This window comes from Antechinus flavipes, chromosome 3, assembly GCF_016432865.1.
Source record: "Antechinus flavipes isolate AdamAnt ecotype Samford, QLD, Australia chromosome 3, AdamAnt_v2, whole genome shotgun sequence".
Lineage (NCBI taxonomy): Eukaryota > Metazoa > Chordata > Mammalia > Dasyuromorphia > Dasyuridae > Antechinus > Antechinus flavipes.
In genome coordinates, this window is record NC_067400.1 from 567,092,352 (window position 1) to 567,114,566 (window position 22,215).

General features: G+C 49.2%; 1 protein-coding gene across 4 annotated transcripts in view; it reads right to left on the bottom strand.

Moving 5' to 3' along the window:
- Positions 1-4,347: 4,347 nt before the first annotated feature.
- The window catches only part of COL16A1 (collagen type XVI alpha 1 chain), a 76,928-nt gene continuing 59,060 nt past the window's right edge, over positions 4,348-22,215 (bottom strand). For all 4 annotated transcript variants that reach the window (XM_051987778.1, XM_051987776.1, XM_051987777.1 and 1 more), the window contains 20 exons: positions 22,028-22,081; positions 20,769-20,813; positions 20,600-20,653; positions 19,020-19,055; positions 18,677-18,739; positions 13,785-13,856; positions 13,598-13,651; positions 12,925-12,969; positions 12,671-12,715; positions 12,308-12,361; positions 11,445-11,498; positions 10,187-10,237; positions 9,323-9,412; positions 8,334-8,369; positions 7,996-8,040; positions 7,537-7,725; positions 7,003-7,069; positions 5,794-5,970; positions 5,352-5,429; positions 4,348-4,655 (listed from right to left, as the gene is read on the bottom strand). In XM_051987778.1, the coding sequence (XP_051843738.1) occupies positions 4,453-4,655; positions 5,352-5,429; positions 5,794-5,970; positions 7,003-7,069; positions 7,537-7,725; positions 7,996-8,040; positions 8,334-8,369; positions 9,323-9,412; positions 10,187-10,237; positions 11,445-11,498; positions 12,308-12,361; positions 12,671-12,715; positions 12,925-12,969; positions 13,598-13,651; positions 13,785-13,856; positions 18,677-18,739; positions 19,020-19,055; positions 20,600-20,653; positions 20,769-20,813; positions 22,028-22,081 (1,512 nt within the window). In that variant the 3' untranslated portion in view covers positions 4,348-4,452. The remainder of the gene's footprint in view (positions 4,656-5,351; positions 5,430-5,793; positions 5,971-7,002; positions 7,070-7,536; positions 7,726-7,995; positions 8,041-8,333; positions 8,370-9,322; positions 9,413-10,186; positions 10,238-11,444; positions 11,499-12,307; positions 12,362-12,670; positions 12,716-12,924; positions 12,970-13,597; positions 13,652-13,784; positions 13,857-18,676; positions 18,740-19,019; positions 19,056-20,599; positions 20,654-20,768; positions 20,814-22,027; positions 22,082-22,215) is intronic.

Here is a 22,215-nt window from a genome sequence, read left to right on the forward strand (position 1 = left end):
CCCTTCCTCCCCTGGCGGAGCCTCAGGCCCACCCACCGAGAGACTACCAGTTCATTCTGGGTCTTTTGTTCACATTTTCCCCTGTATACACTAATGTCTAGCCTTAGAAGCTTAAAACAACATATTTAGCATATATGTGGCGTTTGAAGATTTGCAGGTCGCTTTGCAACTCTCACTTTATCCTCACCCCGCCCCTGAGAAGGAAGGATTATCCTCACTTTTCAGACGAGGAAACTGAGGCAGACACTGTACCCTGTGTGGCAATAAGCCCCGGAGCCAAGAATCCTCCTCTGATCTATGTCCAGAACTTCCCATCCGTCATACCGCTGAGTCCGAGTCTGGCTCCCATCAGGCTGCCTGGCCAGCTTCCCTTGGCCTGGATAGTGTTTGGTAAACGCTTGGAGGGACATCCTTGATCCCTCTCCCTTTGCACAGGTTGATTTTGAGGTGCAGAGAGGGAAGCTCACAAAGTGGCTGAGAAGCAGTCACTTTTCAGAGGGCCCCAGGCAGTGGGAGGGCTCCCTTAGAGGAGATGGTCTTCCAGCCTTATCTCACGGTTCCCCCCTCCACACTCCAGAGTGGGCGGCTCTTGGCCTTCTGAACTCCATCCTGAGTTAGCATGACATCTCTCCCCACCTCCATCAGGCCGGGGCTCCCGTTTATAGCAACCAATGGACATTCCCTCAACTCCTTCCATCCCTTTGAGTTTGCACCCATCCTTTCAAGCCCCACACAGATGCTGTGCGACCGCCAGGGTCCTCCCCACCCCAGAAGATTGGCCTTTGTTCACATCCACTTACTGTGGGAGAGTTGTTTGCAATATCCCCTTTCCAGTGTTATCTTCAGGAGAACAGGGATCCCAGTTTTTAGAACTTAGCAAGGTGCTTAGTATCTGTTGAATGATCTACAAGATCCCTTCTAATACTAATCCTGCTTTTGCTACTGATTCCCCTTTCTGGATCTATTTCTTCAACTGGACAATCGGATGGAGGAGGGAAGACGGGGTATAACAAATTCTTTTTAACTAGCTGGCAATCAGTACCCTCAGGTTGTAGGTCTCTTAAAATGTATTTGCAGTGTGGTTCTGGGGTAAGTTTCCTTTTAACTCGTGGAAGGACACGTCTCTCCCAAAATGGGGAGCCAAACGGTGGGGCTGCACCCCATTGACCATTTCCATCTCTGAGAAGCAGGGTGTTGGAGCAGTGTCTCTCTCTGATCCCTCCCAACTTAGGCTCCTGGGGCTCCCTGCTGGATGATTGTCTCGACTCAAGCACTTAGATGGGGCAGGGCTGAGTAGGGAAGGACCTGAGCCATCTTTCAGGCAGAAGGTCAGAATGCAGGCTCCCACACAGATGTTCAATGATTCTTGGACCATGGAGGGCTCTTTGTTCTGCCTCGGTTGTTTATTTTTGAGAGGGCTGAAGCAGGAGGACCAAAGAGTCTCTCACAGGAGAAACAATCAAATCTTTTCTGAATACTGAGATGTGGGTGGTGGCTAAAGAAGAGGGATTGAGCAGATACTGTCATAGAATGCTTTGCTGGCCTAATAAAAGTTCCAGAGCTGACCCCTTTAGAGTTAAAACATAACTTGGTAAAGGAGGCTCACCCTTTGGAAAATATTACAAGCCCCGGAGATAGACCAGTCCCACTACTCCCCTCACCTCATAAAACTCTGGCTCAGCTTCCAGTTCCAGCACTGCTTACCAGGAAGCAAGCCTATTACCCGCTAAAATATCAAGGGATTGATTCATTCTGACTTGAGCCAGATCAAGTTCAGAAGAATTTTAACTGCTTCATGGAGCTTGTAGAAAGGAGGGGGAAGCAAAGAACCAAACAGAGAAAGGAACACCACAACTTGGCAGTTTTGCAACATTTCCCTTCCATTATGGAAGGGCATGGAAAGTAAATTTATAGACTTTTTTTCCTCCCCAGAAACCATTAATGAACAACAACCAAAACAATGAAATCTCACAGACATGCAAGCAGTCAACAGACAATAAACGAAAATCCACTTTTAAGAGCATCTGGCTAGTTTTCCGTGACAGGGAAAATTGTTACTAGAGGATTTGAATTTTGCAGGACTCCAAATTCAGTTCCCTTCTCTTTATGCAACTGGCTACCTTTTCTTCTTTTTACAGAAGCTTCTGTGAATGTTCCAGTTTTCTCACTTATAGATCTTACCACTGAAGACCTAACAACATGGACCAACAAGTGTGGCCTTCTTGCCATTTTGGAAGGAATGAAGAAAGCTTCCAAGACAACCACAAAATAGAAGAGAACACCTCAGGAGGGAAGTGAAGCCTTTAGAGACCATCTCCCTTCTTGGAATTATCTTACTCCTGTGCCATCTACTCCAAACCAGAATAGCTGATGAGCAAGTTTGAGAGTGGTTAAACAGATTTTCCACCAACCACATTAAAAGGAGAAAGCGCTCAGATTTTCCCCATGGGCCCAAGATGATGCAGCAATTTCTAATACCTGGGAGATAGATTTGTCAAAAAAACTTCAAATTTGGATAATTATCACAGACTAGCAGTAACTTGTCTCATTAAAGTGAGGAACCATTCTGCTATGAGAGGATTCTCTAATTAATCCTCAAAAAGAATGGATTGCAAGCTTCCCAATAGAGCTTCTCCAGTCCAACCTTTATGTCAAGGTACCCAATATAGCAGCTGGCACCCAGATCTTTTTTTCCCTTTCCCACCATTGTAATCCTCAAAGTGGTATGTCTTCTGTAAAGATACCCTGGCCCACAAAAGCAAATGGCAGTCTGTCTTCCAGTGGGAGTGCTAACATTTGTCTCTTCTCTTCCTGTATCCAAGACTACGGCCAATGTTTTGATGCAAAGATTGTTTTTTTTTTTAATAGAGTACACTGGAATTCATGTAAACAAAGCATCCCTGTAAAACAAGAGCCAGCTACATCTCTCCTCAAAGCCCCCCTGGAAATACTGTGGAATTGGGAGGAGTCTGGTGGGTCTCATTCCTTTCCTAATCAGCACACCTCTGCTTCTGACTACCAGAAGGTCAGTTCTCACAGTTATTTCAGGCCCATATAGAAAACTGAAGTTTCAGAAATGTCATGGGAACAATTTGCCATCCTATTTGTGAGCCTCAAGGGATTGAGATAAATATCTGAACTTACTGCCTCTGTGCTGCCTTTGAAGTTTATCCATCACTAATAAAACTTTCAGAAAGCCAGAGTTGGATCCAACTGAGCAGCTTTCTTTGGAAATCCTTTTGGACACCAGTTATTTTTGCACAGGGCAATCAGCCCACTGGGCCAGAAGGATCAAGCATTTGGAAAAATGAATGAGGATGAAGCTGGGACAGGAATATTTCTATAATGCCTTTTTTTTTTTGACCTGGTCATTGTACAAAGGCAGACAGGAGGCATATCACCAAATCCCATCAGACTTAGCTCATCGGAGATTTAGAAATAAAATCGGTAGTTCCCACATTGACAGACCCCAACATGCCCATTGCAAGCTGGTTTCCAAATAAGAGATTCAGGTTACCTTGTAAAGGAAATAGGCAGTGAGTGAGAATCCCAGCTGATGCAATTTGCAGTTTAGAAAAGGGGGTTGTCAGAAGCTTTTTTTCTGAAGACAAGGCTAGAGATTATCGCAGGCAGGAGGTTCTACCTCATTTCCCCCAAGCATTCCCTATCTGCCTCTGTCGGGGACATACGATTATCTTTCACCCTTTTGCATAGGCCCTCAATCATCAGTGAGCCACTGAACCGATGAGGAGGGATAACATGCCTGAAGGCACTGCCAAGCAGCCGAGTGTAAACTCGTGCATTCTTCAAGGTGCAGGGAGAGCTAAACCAGGCAGAATTTTGGTCACAGTCTACACATGGAGATGAACATCAGGGCAAGACTGTTTTCAGGCAAGGGAGTGAGGGGGACCTCTCTGAATCAGAAGTAGCATTTTTGAACCTCTCTTCCCTTCTCCTGCCACTCAAAGGCCGAGCCAAGTTTCTTCTGCTGGCCTCCTGAGAAACTTCCCAAGGAAAAGAGGGCAAGAGGCTCAGAGATGTTGTCTTGATGGAATAAGACATAAGGAAAAAAAAAAACTAAAAGAGAAGCTGCTGAAAAAAAAAGGAAATCTGGAGTCAGGGACCACCTCCAGTAGTCTCACTACAGACCATTTCTGGTTTGAGTGTGTATGACAAGGGATATTACCTTTCTTGAACCTGGAACTGGCCTACAGAGAACAAGGACAGACAGGGGATTTGGAGAGGTAAGTTCCAACAGGGATTGGGGGTGGTGGTGGTGGTGTGTGTGTGTGTGTGTGTGTGTGTGTGTGTATGTGTGTGTGTGTTGGAGGAGGTGTTTTCTTTAAAAAAATATCAACAGCAATTTTAAAAATCATTCACAACCAGTCAGAAGGACCACAGAGCTTTGGCTGTCCCAAGAGAGTCCTTAATGTTGATGGTCAGCACATCATTTCAGCCAAATGGCCCCTTCATGCTTTTCACTGGTGGATACTGCTGCTCCATGGGCATGGCACTGAAGCAGTCTGAAGGGTTACAGTGGCCCGCCTTTCCAGGCTGTCCTGTGGGGCCTGGGGGGCCCGGGATTCCAGGGATCCCCTGTTGACCCATGGGCCCAGTTGGGCCCAGCTTTCCATACCCTGGGGGTCCCTGGGGACCTAGAGTGGGAACATGAAGAAGAGATTAGGAAACTCATCCCTTCTCACCTAGGACAGATGCCTCCTCTCCCTTGATTCCCTGGAGAAAATGGTGCTGAAAGGCTGTGATCTTGCAATCAGTGGTTCCAACCCTGGTCCTGATACTTTCTTTGTCTAAGGATAGGTAAGTCCTTTCTACCTGAGCCTCTGTTTCCCCACCTATAAAATCGGGAGGAGCTTCCTTGTACTACCTAGTCCCCTGGACTGTGGAGGAGAGATCACTTATCCCTTAGAAAGGGAAGCTGCTTTTCTCATTATTCTTCTCCTGGGCAGTCCTGGTACTTTGTACCTTCACCCTCACCTTTGTATATTTATTTATTTCTTCCCTTAAGGGCAGCAATTGGCCATTTTTTATCCTCCTTAGTTCATGGTCTTGCCTTTAGAAGATATTAAATTGAATTGACTCAACTAGGAAGTGAATAAAGATGAGGTAAAACAGTTTCATTTTCTAAATGAGTCAGACAAGTGCCTAACACGGGACTCTGGGCACTGTGGGTGCTCAATGAGCAGAGGTTGATGGATTGAGCCATGATTGTGTGAAATTCTACCTAGGGGTGATTAAGGAACCATCTGGCTAGGGGAGAGACAGCTGCCCAGCTAGTCCAGGGTCATTTCCCATCTTCCATTTCCCCCCGAACTCCTGCTGATTCTTCTTACCTGGAGGCCCAGGGAGACCTGTTTCTCCAGCAATGCCAATGCCAGTGTCTCCTTTGTCACCTTTGGTCCCAGGCAAACCTGCCACAGAGGGAAGGAAGGTAAGAGGACCCACGGAGAGTGCTACACCAGGCTGGCCATGCTGGACAGCCCTACCCCGCCTCCCTACACATAGCCTCCTCACCCACCCCCATGCTCCCTCACACACACTCCTGTGCACTCACACAGGCATGGACAGGTTAAAGAATGCACCCAAGGGCCTCTCTGTAGCAACATCACAAGGACAGAGATGTCTGAGGAGATCTGGCACTGAGCAGGAAGGGAGAGCGGGACCAAACAAAATCTGCAGAATGCTGACAACTTTTGCCAGAGCCTTCGGGAATTGGAGGCTGGCCTGGGGCCTTGAGGGTCACAGATACCCTATTCAGTATCCCGGCAGAGCTACCTCTCATTCCTGGAAGGCCCTGCCGGCCTTCTCTGCCGATCTGTCCTGGAAGTCCGGGTGAGCCTGGAGATCCTGGTCGGCCTGGAGCGCCGTCCTTGCCTGGGGGTCCCGGTCTGCCTGGGGCTGCAGCCATCTCCACTGGGAACTGCATCCTGGATGTGTAATAAGCCATCCTCTCTGCAAGGAAAGGCACAGGTTCGTCACTGGGGCTCCCCCTCCCTCCATGCAACTCTGGAGAGCCTTCCTTCATCCTTAGTCGTGAATCAGTGATTGATGCAAACTTCTTTAAAGAGGGAAGAGAGGGAATAAAGTACAGGGCAGCTCAGCATTGCTCATTTTCCTCATCTGGAGAATGAGTCGCTGGCTAAGGTCCCCCCAGCCCTGACATTCTGAGTCCCAACGTCCCTTCTGCTGTGCTGGAACCTCCCTCCTCCCTCACCTCCCCAGATGACAGAATAAGTAAACGCAGTCCGAGGGATCTTCGCCTGGCTGCCAAGAACATAAGACCACCTAACTTTAGGAGGGGTGCCCACAAGAATCTGTCACGCTTCTCCTTCCCTCCCTGGGGAGGGTCAGGAATGACAGAGGGGAGGCTGGGGCCTGCTCTCCACGTTGGCCATCCTGCTTACAAATCCTTACACTCCCTGGGTTTATGTGAAGAAGCCCATCTCCAGGGAGGCAGCCCAAGAAAGTGGGAGAAGTTCTGGGTCTAGAGTTGGAAGAGCCTGGCTTCCAGTCCTGGCTGAGGCTTCCTAATTGGTGACCCAGCCTGAGAAGTGCTCTTGAAGTTTCTGAGCTTTTTGCTCAACGGCAAGATGGGGCAAACTACATGCCTCATGGGATTGAGGAGGAAAGCCTTTGTAGACCCTCAGCTACTGCAGGGATGGGAGTTATTCATAACAAAGGAAGGAGTTCCTTGTTCATAGTTGCATGGCTGTGAAATGAGACCCTGAGCACAAGAGTCTTGAAGACCTGGAAATTGGTGTCAGTCAGACTGAGGTCAATGGAGAAGCAGGAGGCATATGATGGGTGTGCGCAGACTGTGCCATAAAATAGGGAGCTCTGAAGGAGGGCTTTGGGGATGGAGGGGAGAGGTGTGGATAGGAAAAAGCTGGACTGAACAAAGAAGTTGGTCTGATTGCATGATGAAGACTAGAGGCACATAAAGATTAGGGAAATCAAGCAAGGAAGGCCCCTATGATCACTTACCATCAAACATTTTGATGATCTCCTGTCTGATGAATCTCTTGATTTCATCATAATTCACCATATCTGCCTGTGAGAGAGGAGAGAAGGGAGGCAGTGAGCTCACTTCAGGTTTTCTAAAAAGCACGCTTTTCATCTGAATGGAAACTTTTATACCTGGGCTTCTTAAAATTTTTCCCACATGCAACCCCTTTTCACCCAAGAAAGTTTTTTGTAATCCTTGGTATGGGGATATATAAAATAGATAAATCAAACATTTACTGGTAACAAATCATAACTTTGTGACCCCCATCTTCAGTTATGAGACCCCCTCCCCCGTGGGATGATGACTCTAGTTTAAGCAGCTGAGTTTTATAGGATTTAAGGACAGGATTTACGGGCAACATTTCTTTGGGGGCCCTTCCTTGCCTTGCTGTGAGTTTCTGAACCTTTTTTCTCTCCACAAAGTCCAGAAAAGCTTGCAAGGTATTTCCATGCTATAGCCACATCTTTCTGAGTAACCCCATTGTCTATGTGTTCGCCCACCTTCCTGCTTACCATTGTTCCAGGCAGTCCTGGCAGCCCTGGGGACCCAGCAGGCCCAGGAGAACCTGGGTGGCCTCTCTCACCAGAAGGCCCTGGTGGTCCAATAGGGCCCATGGAGCCACTCTTGCCAGGTCCCCCTGGCATGCCGGCTCTCCCTTTCTCTCCAGGCTCACCCTTCTGTCCTGCAGATCCAGGGTCACCCTGCGGAAAAGAAGAAGTCACCTAATATTCTCCTTCCAAGCCAAGGCCAGCGTGTGTCCTTCAAGTGAGACTCGGTTGACCAGGAGCTGGCCTGTGGTTTTCTCAGGCCTTTCTCTCTTGCCTCTTGGCCTTCCCCTGGCCACCCTGCAGCTGCCAGTAATGGCAATGAACTCTGCCCAAGTCTGCCTTCCTAGTGTCCTGTCCCAGACTGTGGTGCCAGGGACAGCTCGTCCCTCCGAATCGAGGTCAGAAGGGGTTTGGTCTTCTTACCTTTGGGCCCACAAGGCCATAAGGTCCTGGCTTTCCAGGAGGCCCCTGGAAGAAAGCAAAGGTCAGAGATCAGGAGACAAGGAGAGGCCCTGCTGGGATGTAGAGAGGGTCTAAACAGGCCACAGCCTGAGGCCATCGTTGGAGTCTCTAGGACAAGGAGAGGCCCTTCTCCTCAGCCCAGAATGTGAGGACCTTGGTGAGAAATGCTGGGAGCAGAGGAGCAGAGTGGCAGGTGGCTCGGTGGCTCAGGAGAGGGAGGCTGAGCCAAAGACGGGGGGCAGGCGAGAAGCGCCCACAGCGGCCCGGGGAAGCGGCCAGGAACCTTTGTGATACAGTACCTCTTTGCCGGTTGCTCCATCAGATCCAGGCTCACCCTGACCATGACAAGAGAAAACAGGGAGTCAGGAGCCACAGCCCGGACCCTTCCTGCAGCAGCCCCAGCCCCTCCTTGCCCACAACCCTGAGGAAGAGCTCGGGACCCAGCATGCTCCCTAAACCTGGGGGTGCAGGTTCTGTGCCAAGACTTCTGCCACCACAAGTCAGACTGTGGTTTTCCTAAGGGAGAGGGATGGAGACCGAATTTCATTGGTACCAAGTACTCTTCCCTGGATGAGGAAATGCAGGTTGGGACCTTCTATGAAACATAGGTTTGAGTCTCTGAGCTTGCTAAGCAGTTAAGTGACTTGCTCAGGGGTTGCACAGTCAGTATATATCAGGGGCAGGGCTGGGAAAAAAATGTCATTCTGTAGCCCACAACCTTATGTGTGGTATTGGGTCACAGTTTACAGTGTCTTTAAAGGTTTCCACAGTTGGAAGCAGCTGAATACATCAATTGAATGTTTTCTCCTTCAGACTGGGAGCTTTCCAGGAAAAAATGGAAAATGCCTTCCTGTCCCAAGCGACAAGCCCGCCCAGCCCAGGACTCGGGGCACACTGGGCTGCATGTCCCAAGTTTCCTCCAGGTTTTACAGTTTAAGAAGGCCTTTCCTAACAATAATCCTATAAGGTATGGAGACAAAACTTGGAAACTGAGGCTCAGAGGAATGTCCTCTCACATGGCTAGGCTCTGGTGACCCCGAGTTCTGAGCCCCCGGTGAAGTTGTTTCCTGGCCTTCTCCCCCACCTCTACTATCTCTACATTTTGTAATTTTGCTTTTACTATGACGTATGTAGATGCCACCAATGATCTCTACCCATGAGACTTCAAAATCCCTCACAGTAAGGGCCCTGTGCAGCTCCCCTTGTCCTTGTAATGTCTGTTGGCAGGATTCCATGCCAACATATTAGTATTGACTGAGAGATAGCCCTTCCCCAGCCATATACTTACTGGGGGTCCAGGGTGTCCAGGGGCGCCAGGTTCACCTGGAAGACCTGCAAGACCCCTTTCTCCTGGGGTTCCCCGATCTCCTTTTAGTCCCTGGAGGCGGAAGAAAGAAATGCCATCAATAGTTTAATCTGCCTACAAGACCCACCTCCACTCCTCCCACTGGGGAAGTACAATGTACAATGAGATGGTACATGACTCCATATTCTTCTTCTTCATTTTCTCTTAGCCAGAGTGTATGAGAAATTGAGAGAGAGACAGAGACAGAGACACACACAGAGAGAGAGAGAGACAGAGAGAGAGAAACAAAAGGAGAGAGATGACAGAGACAGACACACACAGAGAAAAAGAGACAGAAGGAGAGTTAGACACACACAGATACAGAAACAGAGACACAGAGAGATGGAGAGAGGAGGAAAGAAACAAGAGATAGACACAGACAGAGACCAAGAGAGGAGAAGAGAAAGACACACAGAGAAAGGGATATAGAGAAAGAGAGAGAGAAGGAGAAAGAGAGAGACAGAGAGACAAAGATAGAGACAGAGAGACAAAGATAGAGACAGAGATACACATAAACACAGAAAAAGAAACAAAAGGAGAGACAGAGAGAGGAGGAGAGAAACAAGAGACAGACACACAGAGAGACCAAGAGAGGAGGAGAGAGAGACACACAGAGAGAGATATAGAGAGAGAGACAGAGTGTGAGTGTAAATCAAGTGTGTGTGTGTGTGCTGGGGAATGGAGGTGTAGTAGAGGCTGACACCAGATGGTATAGAATGGGTACAAAAGGTTTCTTCTTTCCCCGCTCACAGCTGAGCTAGGCAAGCCTACTGGGAGAGAAAATGAACAAGAGTAATTGGTACTTACGATTCCACTGATCCCAGCAGGCCCAGGCTGGCCGGGAGATCCAGGGGGACCCTGGGATGAGAAAGAGAAAAAAGGAAGCAGGATGGAAAAAAACCAGCTGGGCTGCCTGGCCCAGCAATGCAGAGGAGGGTACCGACGATAATGAAAATGGTACCTAATATTGCTATAGTTTAAAAACCCTTCCCCCCATTCCTTCTAGTCTTGCTCCTCACGGTCTTCCTGAGAAGCATGCGGGGTCAGAATTGGTCCCTCCATCTCACAGAAACCTGGGGCTCCCTCCACGCTGGAAGTTCTTTCAAACCCCACGGCCTCTCCCTCCGAGCAGCCGTTTCCTCCCTGAAGCTCCAGTTTAAGGAGGTGGCCCGAGAATGCCTTCACCTCCTTCCAGGCTACACCTGGACTCATGGCCTCGGGACCTTCATCCTGTGGCCCCCAACGCTTTTTGGCTCTCTCTTAGGTGCTGTCTCCCTGTCAGCATGAGTTCCTTGATGACAAGGACTGTCTGTCTTTCTGGATATGTTTGTATTCCCAGAACTTAGTGCAGTGCCTGACACACAGTCAGTGCTCAATAAATGCTTTCTGACTTGATTTGACTCAACAGGAAATCTCAAGATTGGTTGAGAGACTTGGTCATGTCCTGTGAGGTCATGCCCCCATAAGGAGTCTGGGGGATGAGAAGGGCCTCTGTCTCAAGTCTTAGTATCCTGCTGTCTTTCTCAGCCCTTGCTGGAGGATTTGGACTTTGAAATTTTACTCTGTGTCCAACAGCGTGTATATATTTTTTCTCTTGTACTCAACGGTGAGCTTCCAGAGAGCAGGAACTGAATGGGATTCATCCATGTATCGCCATCCGTTCCACACAGAAAAACAGCAGAAGTCAGTGAAGGCCTTTGGATAGAACTTCAGGGCACTGTGATTTCGACACTAACACCAATTTCTGGCCCAATACCTATCTTGTAGATACCACAGAAAAGCATCCCTTCCCTTCTCTGTCCCCAGGCCTAGTAAATAATGAGGCTCTTCCTCCCAGTGCAGGGCTGCCCCTCATTTCCATAATCATGGCTCATCAAGCTCTGGAGAGGATGAGAAAGAGATATGAAGCTCTTTTAATAACCACTCACAGCCTCAGAGCCAGCAGACCTGGAAGCCCTGGCACAAATGCACCTTTTACTCTTCTCCGTTCTATGACACTGACTATCTCCCCCCCTCAAAGCTAGGGTTTCTCTCTGAAAGTAGCAGTTGCCAAATTTCAACTTACTGCATGCCCGGGTGGTCCAGGTCTTCCCTGGGGTCCCATGGGGCCAGGCTCACCCTACAGGACACAGGAAAGGGAACAAACAGAAAAGTTAATGGGCACCTGCAGCCTTTTCTCCTAGACTCTACAGCAGGAAGGTGTTTGCAGGAGGCCAGGCAAAGTCTGAGGACCACTTCTGGAGACCAGACTTAAAAGGCCAGACGTCCAGAAGCCGGTTATGGCCAACAAGATCCCAAGAGAGGAAATAGAGAACAAGACGGACTAGTTCTTTAGGGCAGGTTGGCCCTCTCTGTGCAGCTAGATAGGCACGTATGGTCATATCACAGCAAGCTGCTGTCTTCCTCCATGGGCAAGAGTAATAATGATAGGTTGATACCAGACTCTTGCATACAGGTTCCAATGCCCCAGGAAGTCCCGGTGAGAAGGGGAAGGAGCCAAGGGTGTTCTGAGTGCCACAGATCACAAGCTGTACCTCAGGGCACATTTCAAATCAAAGAATTTTAGAACTAGACAAGATTTTAGGGATCATTGATCAAATCTCCTCATTTTGCAGAAAGAGAAAGAGACTTTGCCAAGATCTGAGAGAGAACTAACTGGTGGTTGAGTCAGAACAGGAACTCCTGTCTTCTGACTCTTCAGGTGCAGCCATTTCTCTTCTGTCCCAGGCTAAGATGTCCAGGGGGAGCAGAGCAAGAAAGCCTTGCTCCCATACCCATGGATGAAGGACCCCAGCTCTCAGGAGAGTCAGGAAGCTGCTGAGCCTCAGACAGCAGAGCTGGGGAGCCCCTGGAAGCCTAAAAGCAGAAGTCTCCAGGTCTGGGAGGGTTAAACATTCATCAAGTGCCCGTAAGGAAGCCAGGCCTTACCTCAGCTCCTGGCCGCCCGCTGCTGCCAGGAGGGCCTGGTTTACCACAGTCGCCCTGGAAGAGAAAAGAGCCTGTTTGTCACGGGCTCCCCTCAGGAGCCACGTATCGCTGGCAATGGCCACCCCTGCCAGAGGGCAGTGGCCACCTGCTGGGCTCCAGAAGGGAACTCCTGTTGGCTCGGGCCAGTGAGGGAAGCAGATGGGAGTCAGCCAAGCCTTGAAGTTGCCCGTGGTCAGGAGAAGGGGGCAGAGGGATCTTCCAGGATGCCCAAAGTGCAACAAAGGCTCTACTGCCCAGTGTCAGTGCTGGGCTCCCAGGGAGCACAAAAATGGCCCCACTAGGAAAAGAGAACCCCTTACTCACCTTGGGCCCAGGGAGGCCTGGATGTCCTGTTTTTCCCTTGAAGCCCTGGAAGAAAGAGATGGTGGTCATTTTCAAATAAATTTATGTCTGCTCTTTAATTAAAAAAACAGACTCTTGTGGCTCTGAATGCAACAAGTACAGGGCAATAGAAAATCTCAGGTTCCATTCTTAGGAATTCTATCCTTGAGTCTTCTGCTACAGGGAGTTGCTCATTCTACATCAGTGGCCAGATTTTATTTCACAGGAAAACTTACCGGGAGTCCCATGAGTCCAGGGGGTCCAGGAGGGCCAGGGTCCCCCTAAGGAAAGATAAGAGCATCAGGCCAAAGGTCTACTCCAGTTACCTCTTGTCCATGTTCACTGGACCAAAGTCACCCCCCCTTCACCATCACTGTATTCCTGGATAAAGAAACATAGACTGTTGGATGAGAGACTCGTGGAAAGTGGCTTGAGCCTAGCCTGGCTTTGCCATTCCTTCCCTATGGCCAAATCTCTTGTCCTGCTGTAGCCCCAATTTCCTCAGGAAGCTGAACTAGATGAGCTTAATGGTTTAGGATTCCATCCCACTTCCCACTTCTCTGATGGAGCCCAGCAAATGATACACAAGGAAATGGGGATTGTTTCAGGCCTTTGAAGCCCACAACCTGACCTCATTTAGTCTCACTGCCCAATTTCTTTGGTAACTTCAGCAACTCCTCATTTTGCTTCTTGTCCTGGTTTCTATGAGTACCAACAAGCCTGAAAGGAATAGAACCTTCCAGGTGCCTAAGAACATCCAAATCTTACAGGGGCTCTGAAAATTACAGCTGTGACAACTCTATGAAATCCCATGCTCTTGAAGGTTCTAGGGCTTTTTTGTGGGGGCAGAAATGAGGGAGGAAGTCTGACCACAAAACCTCCTCATCCATCTTGATCCCTCCATCTTACCCTCAAACCAGGTTTCCCATCCTTCCCATCTAGTCCCTCGAGGCCAGCAGGACCCTGAAAAGTAGAGAAAAGTGTTCCATGTTCCATGTGCCTAGGATGGTGACTGGATTGGGGCCATAGGGAACGAAGCTTATTTGGCCCTTCTGCTCCCTTACCCCATGTATCCTGGGGCAAGTGAAGCCCTTACCTGTATGCCAGGGGGTCCGGGAGGTCCTGGAGGGCCCGACATGCCTGATGGTCCTCGAATTCCTTCACTTCCCTGCAAAACCCCCACCAGAGTCAATAGAGCCTACTTATTTTTGGGGGGTGGGGCTGGCCCAGGAACAATGTGTATGTGAGGTCTCTGACTACTAGAAACCAGGATTCTAGTTCTAGATAATGGATAATTACTCACATTTCTATAGTATTTTAGAATTAATAGTCTTGTCTTTTCTCAACACAACCCTGTGAGAAAGGTATTATAAATATCATTATCCCCATTTTGTAGGTGAAGAAACCAGAAATTTACTGAAGTTAATAAAAGATTAACTTAAGTTAACAATGTCATAGAGGCCTTCAGATTGCTAGTCTAACCTTCTTTCCACTGTTCCACCCTGCCTCCTTATAAGCTTTCACTATGGCTCTGTTTCCCAACCTTCCATCCCCTAGGATGTCCTTCCCTCAGCATGATCCCTTACTTTCCTTCTTTGAGCCTCAATTCGGCATTTATATAATTAGAAGTATGAATCAATGGTAATATTCTTCAAAAAGTTGAGGGAGCAATGAGTACTGCTATTCAGAACCTGATTCTGATTAATTCTGGGGAATTAACTGGATGTTGAAATAGAAATGATAGGAATTGGTTGGCATGGGATTATCTGGAAAATGGTGAAAGAAGAAAACAGAGTTAAGCTAGATTTAGGAAAAACAGATTTTTAAACTTCAAAGAAGGAATCAATAGTCTATGGAGGCCTAAAAAGTCAGCAGAAGTTGATCCAAGAGGCATAGAAAGTTCTCAAGAATGAAATTCTGAAGTACAAATGGAAATGCTGTGTACACAAAGGGAATTTATTAGCCAACTCAAGACGATTTAAAGATAATTGATAAAATCAAGAATTATGTTCCTGTCCAACTAATATCCAGAACACAAAAGTCTGAATTGAATTGATATTAATGATGGATACTAAGGAGAAACAGCTTTGTTTGTTGGGGATTCCTTTATCTCCAGATAACGAGAATAAGATAGTTTTTAGGGATGAATGGGACAATAATAATGGCAAAGAGAAGGAAGAGCTACTCAATTCTTATTTTGCTTCTGTTTTCTCTGTTGACAAAAATGATCATTGTAATGAGAACAAACCAAACATAGTTAGAAGAATTTAGATTGAAGATAAATGAATAAATGGCAAGACAGTTGCCTTCAATAAATCTGAGTCAGATGGCCCAGAAAAAGCACTCGCTACTATACTGTTAGCAGATAACATTGCTTAATCAGTAATCTCTGAAAGATGGCTAAAAATGGGAGAAGATATAGAGAAGGACAAATATTACCTTTATTTTTTAAAAAGGGAGGAAGAATAGAGTTTGAGAACTATGTGTTAGTTTAGTTTAGACAACTGTCAATATTCTAGAATGTATTATTAAAGGGATCGTTCATGAGCATCTAGAAAGGACAATAGTGATCACCAAAGGCCAGCATTGCTTCATGGAGCAAAACAGGTCATGTCAAATGACCCTTTTCTGATGAGATTACTAGATTGGTAGACAAGTGGAATATTATACACATCGTACACCAACACTTCAGCAAGACATTTAACAGTCTCTTGTGATAGCCTCATGGATAAGAAAAAGGGATATAGATTAGATCAGGGCTTCTTAAATTTCTTTATATGACCCTGTATATATAGGTATATAAAATAGGTGTACAAATTAAGACATTTATTGATAATCATGATTTCACAACTCCCATATTCAGTTTCAACTCATAGTTTAAGAAGCTTTGGAGTAGGTAACAGTATAGTTAGGTGAGTTAAAAGTGGCTGATTGACTGTGAGCAGACCCAAAGAATATCAATTAACAAGCCAATGTCAAATGGGGGGAAGCTTCTAATACAGCACTCTGGGGATCTATCCTTGGTCCTGTGCTATTAAATAGAATGATTAACTAAGATGAGAGAATAGGCGGGGAACTTATCAACTTGGCCAATGACATAGAACTGGGAGGGGGAGCTAGTCTACTGGATAATAAGAATCAAGATCCAAAAAATCTCCACAGGCTAAAATAACACTGGGCTAAATCTAACAAGATGAAGTTTGATTAAGGTTAATGTAAAGTCTTATACTTGGATTAAAAAACAATTACCTGCAGAAGAGCAGGATGAGGGAAGGCGTGGCGAGATAACAGTTCATCTGAAAAAGATCTGGGGGTGTTAATGAACTGTCAGTGACGTGGCAGCTGGAGCTACTAGTGCAGCCCTGGGCCTAATTAAGAGAGGCCTGATGTCTAGAGATGGAGGGGGCAATTCTGCTAAACTCTGGCGGCTGAGACCCCACCTAGAATGCAGTTCTGTGTGCCCGGAGATCCAGGAAGGACGCCGAGTCACTGAAGTGAGGCCCGAGGAAGGCAGCCAGGGAGAAGAGGGCACTGAGGAGTGTGGTGCCCGAGGATCAGCCGAAGGAACCAGGGACACGGAAAAGCCTCGAGGGACATGGCAAGTGTTGGAGGAGCAATCAGGCGGGGCGGGGAGGAGAGCAGGAGGGACAGCAACAAGTACGAGGTTGGGGCTCAAGGCTGGGATTGCCAGCTTCGGGCGGGAGGGCTTCCCACCTCCCCCTGGAGTGCAAGTGGGAAATGGCAGGGGGAGGTTCTCATCAGGCACAGCCTGGAGTAAGAAGGCCTCCGAGCTGACTTCCAAATTGGGGTTCTGATTGGATATTCCCCAAGGCCCTTCCAGCTCTGACAATGGAAGTCCTCTGTTTTAAGGTTCTTTCAGCTCTGACAGTCTGTGTTCTACATTCTGAGGTCTCTTAAGGGTCTGCCCAGTGCGTTCCCTCCTTCTGTACCGTGAGGCACTGCAATGCCCGCACTCACTGCGAGGGGGCAGCACAACTTTAGAAATGTCGGTGCTCACGCCCCAACCCCGGCCTACCCCGGGGCAGAGAGCAGAGGCTTTGGATCTCTCAGCAAAACCCTCCTGGTTACAGGAGGGGCCCAGGAGGCAAAGGGAGCCCCCCAGGCCGGCCCTTCCCTATCAGAGATAGACTCTTCCCCACAGGTCTGAGTGTGAGCCTCCTCCTCCTAGTCTGGGGCAAACCCTAAAAAGGGGGAAGGACAGAGGAGGCCCCAGGGCAGAATGTGCTGCTGCGGGAGCCGGAGACAGGGCAGCGAGCCAGCAAGAAGCAAGCCGTCTTCTCTGGGAGAAGAGAGCTGATGAGAAAGAGGAGGAACGCAGCTGCTGGGCTGCTCTGAAAGCTTCCTGCTGTGGGTGGGTCAGAGCTCTGGGCTGACAGGCTGGGAGGGATGACTGAGAGGGGACAGAAAAAGCATACCTTCCCTGCAGTCTGTAGCAGTTTGAACCAGTCTTTGTTTCTCTCCCTCCCTTTTCCCTATTCTCTTTCCCTTTCCGCGCCTCTCCTTCCCTTTCCTCCTTTCCTTCCCTACTCCCTTTCCATCTCTTTATTTCCATCTATCTTCCTCTCCATCTCTCCTCTCAGTCAGTCATTCTTTTCTCCTCCTGTTTCTCCCCTTCCTCCTTCCTCTCTCCCCACCCTTCTCAGTTTGTCTTTCTCTCTCTCCTCTTTGTCTCTTTCTCCCCACCCCCAAGCAGGGGCCCAGCTCTGCCTCTCCCTCAGGCCCTGACTCAGGAGCTTCCTCTGGTCACCTCCTTTCTCCTCTTCCCACCATGGTAGGGTGATGGCACCAGTTCCATCTCAGAGCCTGTGACTCTGTATTCCCATAATTACCCTCATGTGGGTTTTGCCCTATTTCTCTGCTCTTATCTGTTGGACTCCTTCCTATCCATCATGTAAAGTCAGATTGGGATGCTTCTTCCTGCAGCATGTCCTTTCTGATCAGGAGTTGGTAGTGACCTCCTGCCTTGGACCTCATCTAACCCTAAACCATGTTTTGCTTCTTTTGAATGCACTGATGTAATTCTGCATGCCAGAAGTCTGGTATTTTTGGCACGGCACTTGGAGTTGGGAAAGAATCAGATTCTTAGCCCGACTCAGGCACTTACCATTGTGTGATCCTGAGCAAATTATTTCACCTTTCCAAGTAAGCCTCAGTTTGCCTTCTCTCTTCAATGGAGATAATAATACTCGGACCTACTTGTCTCACAGAAGCACTGTAAACCCTGAAGTACTATATAAATGTGAGTTGTTACTGATATGTCATATTTCCTTATTAGATTTACTAGAAGTTCTGGGAAGACAGAATCCTATCTAAATTTCTATGCCCTCTAGCACTCTAGCATAATATTCTGTTGAATTGAGCCCTCCTCCCATCCAGGAGACAGAAGATCTGGAGGTTGAGATCACTGCTTCCTCTTCCCTCCCTTTAAGACTTCCCAGAGCAAGCTCATTGTCCTCTGACATCTAAAGGAAAAGTAGGATTCAGTTTGGTCCCCCTTCTTGCCCATCTCCTATTTTTTTTTCTTTCATGGCAAAAAGGCAAACCCTGTGAGAAGCCAGAGAGGAGGGCCTGAGGCTCAAGCCAAAGGGACCTCCTGGAGCTTGGCTTCACTTTTTCATCCCACTCCCTTCCCTTTGCAGGAGGCGGCTGCTTTTCACTCAGAATGTGTTTTTCCACCCCCAATCCCCAACTTGGAAGCCACACAGAGGCAAGGCCCCTAACCCAGCCCCCTCCCCATCCTCTCTCCTCCTCCACCCACCCCAGAATCCATCTGTTTCTTCCATCCGACAGGGCCCTTTCCCGATCCTCCTTCCCTTCCCTCCCCTTCCTCACATACCACGGGGAAGTGTCTTGGTATCTGTTTATGCAACTTGGACTGGCTGATAAAGGAAATAAGCCAAATTCCTGGTGACTCTGAAGAGAGGCTTGGATCCTAACTCCCGTCCCTCCTCCAGTTTTCCTGCTCACCTTCTCAGCTGGGGGGCCCGGTGGGCCGGCCGGTCCTGCTTTGCCTGGGAATCCTGGGGGCCCCTATAACAGAGAGGACTGACTTCAGAGCATTCTCTCTCTGTCTTGCTTAGCTGTGGATCTCACAGCTATTGTTCACTTCTGGACATTAGGCTTCCATCTTCTGGAAGCAGGAAACCCTCTACCCCAACCACCAAGTACTTCCCTAGTGTCCTTTCCCCATGTCTGCCCCACCTCCCGCCTCCCTTGCCTCTGCTTTAGCCACTTCCTCCCTTCCTGGTCATCAGGCAAATGACCTTCTGGAATATTATGCATCTCTTCTTGATTCTGTTCTGATACTCACCGGTGGGCCTGGGAAGCCCGGCTGTCCCTGAAATCCCTGTAGGACAAAAAAAAAAAAAAAAAGCATGGTAAGCTTGAAAGGGCAGGAACCTTGGTCTATGTGAAGGGCTGCCATGTGGAAGATGTTTTTGTTCTGCTAGGTCCCAATGGAAAAGATCAGATATGAAGGGTGGGAACATTTCAACACGATATAAATAAAACTTGCTAATAATGAGAGATGTTTCTAAGTGAAATAGATTGCTTGTGGGAGCAGTGAGGCCCCAAGACCAAAGCTTCTCCAATGCAGGCTAATGGCTACATGTCAGGGATGCTCTGGAGGGGAACAACTAGGGAACCCTCTGAGTCCTAGACAGAGTGAGATGTCGGGACCTTCTGGCCATGTCCTCCATGTCATCCATTTTGTATTTCTCAGATAACCCTCTGCCCCAGTCACTAAATCTCTCCCCAGTATCCTATCCCTTCCACACTCCCCATCTTCCATCTACTGCAGGGTAGGTGACAAAGAAAGGCAGGTCTCAAGGGGACATGCATCCAGAGAAAGGAATCAGGACTCCCATCACTCATGGGCACCAAACTCAGTGCCATCTCTTCCTTGATCTACGGTGGCTGACTCAAGTCATCTTTATTTGTGTTACTCCCACCTCTATCCCATACATTTACATCCTTTACATGATAAAGCCCTGAGACCAGGATCTTTTGCTTTTGGGGGGGCCTATATCCCAGTCCTTAGTATAGTGCTTGGGACACTATTATTGAATAAATATTGATTTTCTTTCTCCTCCTTCCCCTCTTAGAAAAACATATTTGTCCATACATAAACACATTCACACACATTCACTCTCTCTGTCTCTCTGTGTCTATTTCTCTCTCTCTCTGTCTGTCTCTGTCTCTATTTCTTTCTCTCTCTCTCTCCTTTTCTCTTGTCTTTTCTCTCTCCCTCTCCCTCTCTGTCTCTCTCTCAGTGTCTCTGTCTCTCTGTGTCTCTCTCTCTCTCTCTCACTCTCAGTCTCTCTCTCTCTCTCTCAGTCTCTCTCTCTCTCTCTCTGTCTCTCTCTCTCCTTTTCTCTTGTCTTTTCTCTCTCTCTGCCTCTCTCCTCTCTGTCTCTCTCTCTCCCTCTCTCTCTCTCAGTCTCTCTCTCTCTCTCTCTCTCTCTCTCTCTCTCTCAGTCTCTCTCTCTCTCTCTCTCCTTTTCTCTTGTCTTTTCTCTCTCTCTGCCTCTCTCCTCTCTGTCTTTCTCTCAGTCTCTCTCTCCCTCTCTGTCTGTCTCTCTCTTAGTCTCTCTCTCTCTCTCTTTCTCTCTCTCTTAGTCTCTCTCTCTCTGTGTGTGTCTCTCTCTCAGTCTCTGTCTCTCTCTCTTAGTCTCTCTTTCTCTATCTTATTCTCAGTCTCTCTCTCTGTCTCTGTCTCTCTCTCTCTCTCTCTGTGTCTCTGTCTCTCTCTCTCTGTCTCTCTTAGTCTCTCTCTCTCAGTCTCTGTCTCTCTCTCTCTCTGTCTCTGTCTGTCTCTCTGTCTCTCTCTCTCTCAGTCTCTCTCTCTCTCTCTCTCAGTCTCTCTCTCTCTCTCCTCCCCTCCCCACTTACCTGGTCTCCTTTCTCACCAGCACCACCTTGGACTCCTCTTTCTCCTCGGGGACCCTGTCACCCATAGAAAACAAAGAAAACTGGCACCTTTTCCTCTCAGACCCTCAAGTAGTGCCCAGGCCAGAAAGGACCTTTCTACCAGCCACCCTGAGACCTCTCCCACACTCACTGCAGGGCCCGTGGGGCCTGGAAGACCTTCAGCTCCTGGTGGACCCTAGAAAGAGAGAAAAAACCAATGACTGACCTTGAAGATTCAGGAGTGGGGGCAGGATTGAATGGGTGACTGTCCAGGACTGGCAGGAGCTGGGCGAGGAGGACATGGCAGCCTTGCTGGACCTGATGGAGGGTCCCTGGTGACCAGGGAGAAGAAGGACTCATGCCGATTCTGCTTGAATGAGGAAGGGAAACACGGCCAGAGGCCCTGCTTGCCTGGAGAGTCAGTAAGCGAGCAGGGTTGCAGGGGGCGCTGACGAGCAGAGAAGCTGTTCACAGGCCGTACCAGGCTGGGCCAGGTAGGCCCAGAAGACCAGGACAAATCCCACTGACCGGGCTGCGGCGTGAGGCTGGGGGAGCAGCGCAGTCTCCGAGGCTTAGAGCTCAGGAGAGGTCCAGGAACCCCTGACCACCCTGCCCTGCGGGGGCCTGGCAGAATTCTGAGGGAGTCGGGGGAGGAAGAGGATGCACACATGGTCCTGGAGACCAGAGTGAAGGGGAGACTTCCCTGGGAGGTGGGAGCTCAGTCGCTAGAGCTGGAAGGGCCCAAAGCCCTCCTAACGGACTGGCCCAGAGAGAGCAAAGGGAAGACCCGGGCCAGGGCCCTAGCTCAGGGCTGGGCCCCACAGGTTCCCCGGCTGAGGCTGGGAAGCCCGTGCAGGGCCAGCGGTGGCACCCCAAGCCCCCCACCCGGGCCCTTCCTGGTAGCCAGCTCTGCTTCGGGGGGCGGAGGGCAGGGAGGCATCTGGGAAATAGAGCTCCCGCCCTGGGAGCCAGGAGACCAGGATTGGCGGCCTGGCTCCGGGGTAACCTGGGGGACCCCGGTGGAATGGCTTCTTTGCTCTGAGGGAAGGAGCTGATTTCTCATCTGCCAAGTCCCACCCCCTGCTCTTACAGGCCAGGGCCCGCCCCTAGGGCCGCAGCCGCACAGGTTGTGAGGGCAGAATCAGGAGGCAAACAGCCCCAGAGCCGGGTCCGGAAGCCTGGGCCCTCCCTAGCCTGCTCTTCTCTTGGAGGTCCTCAGTTCTGGGTCCTGGGACTCTGCAAATCCCACTTCTCTCAGCGCTGCTCCCTCCCTTGAGCCCCCTGTGGTACAGCGGGGGCCGGGGTGTGGCAGGAGCTGGGCAGGGAGGGCCCCCATCGCCCCTTCTCAAACTGCCAGAGTGATCTTCCAGGGTAAGGGGGGGGCGGCGCATCCTTTCCAAGGGGACTCACCGACTCTCCCTTCTCTCCGGCAGGACCCGTGTAGCCTCGCTCTCCCTTGATACCCTTGGCAAATAGAGAGAGAAAAACCCGGATTAGCCCCGTGCCCCCGCAGAGCTGTCCTAGGAGGCTGGAGAAGGCACCTGCGTCAGCCTGGCCCTGAAGCAGCTAGCGCTGGAGCGGGCAGTGGGGGCACCCCT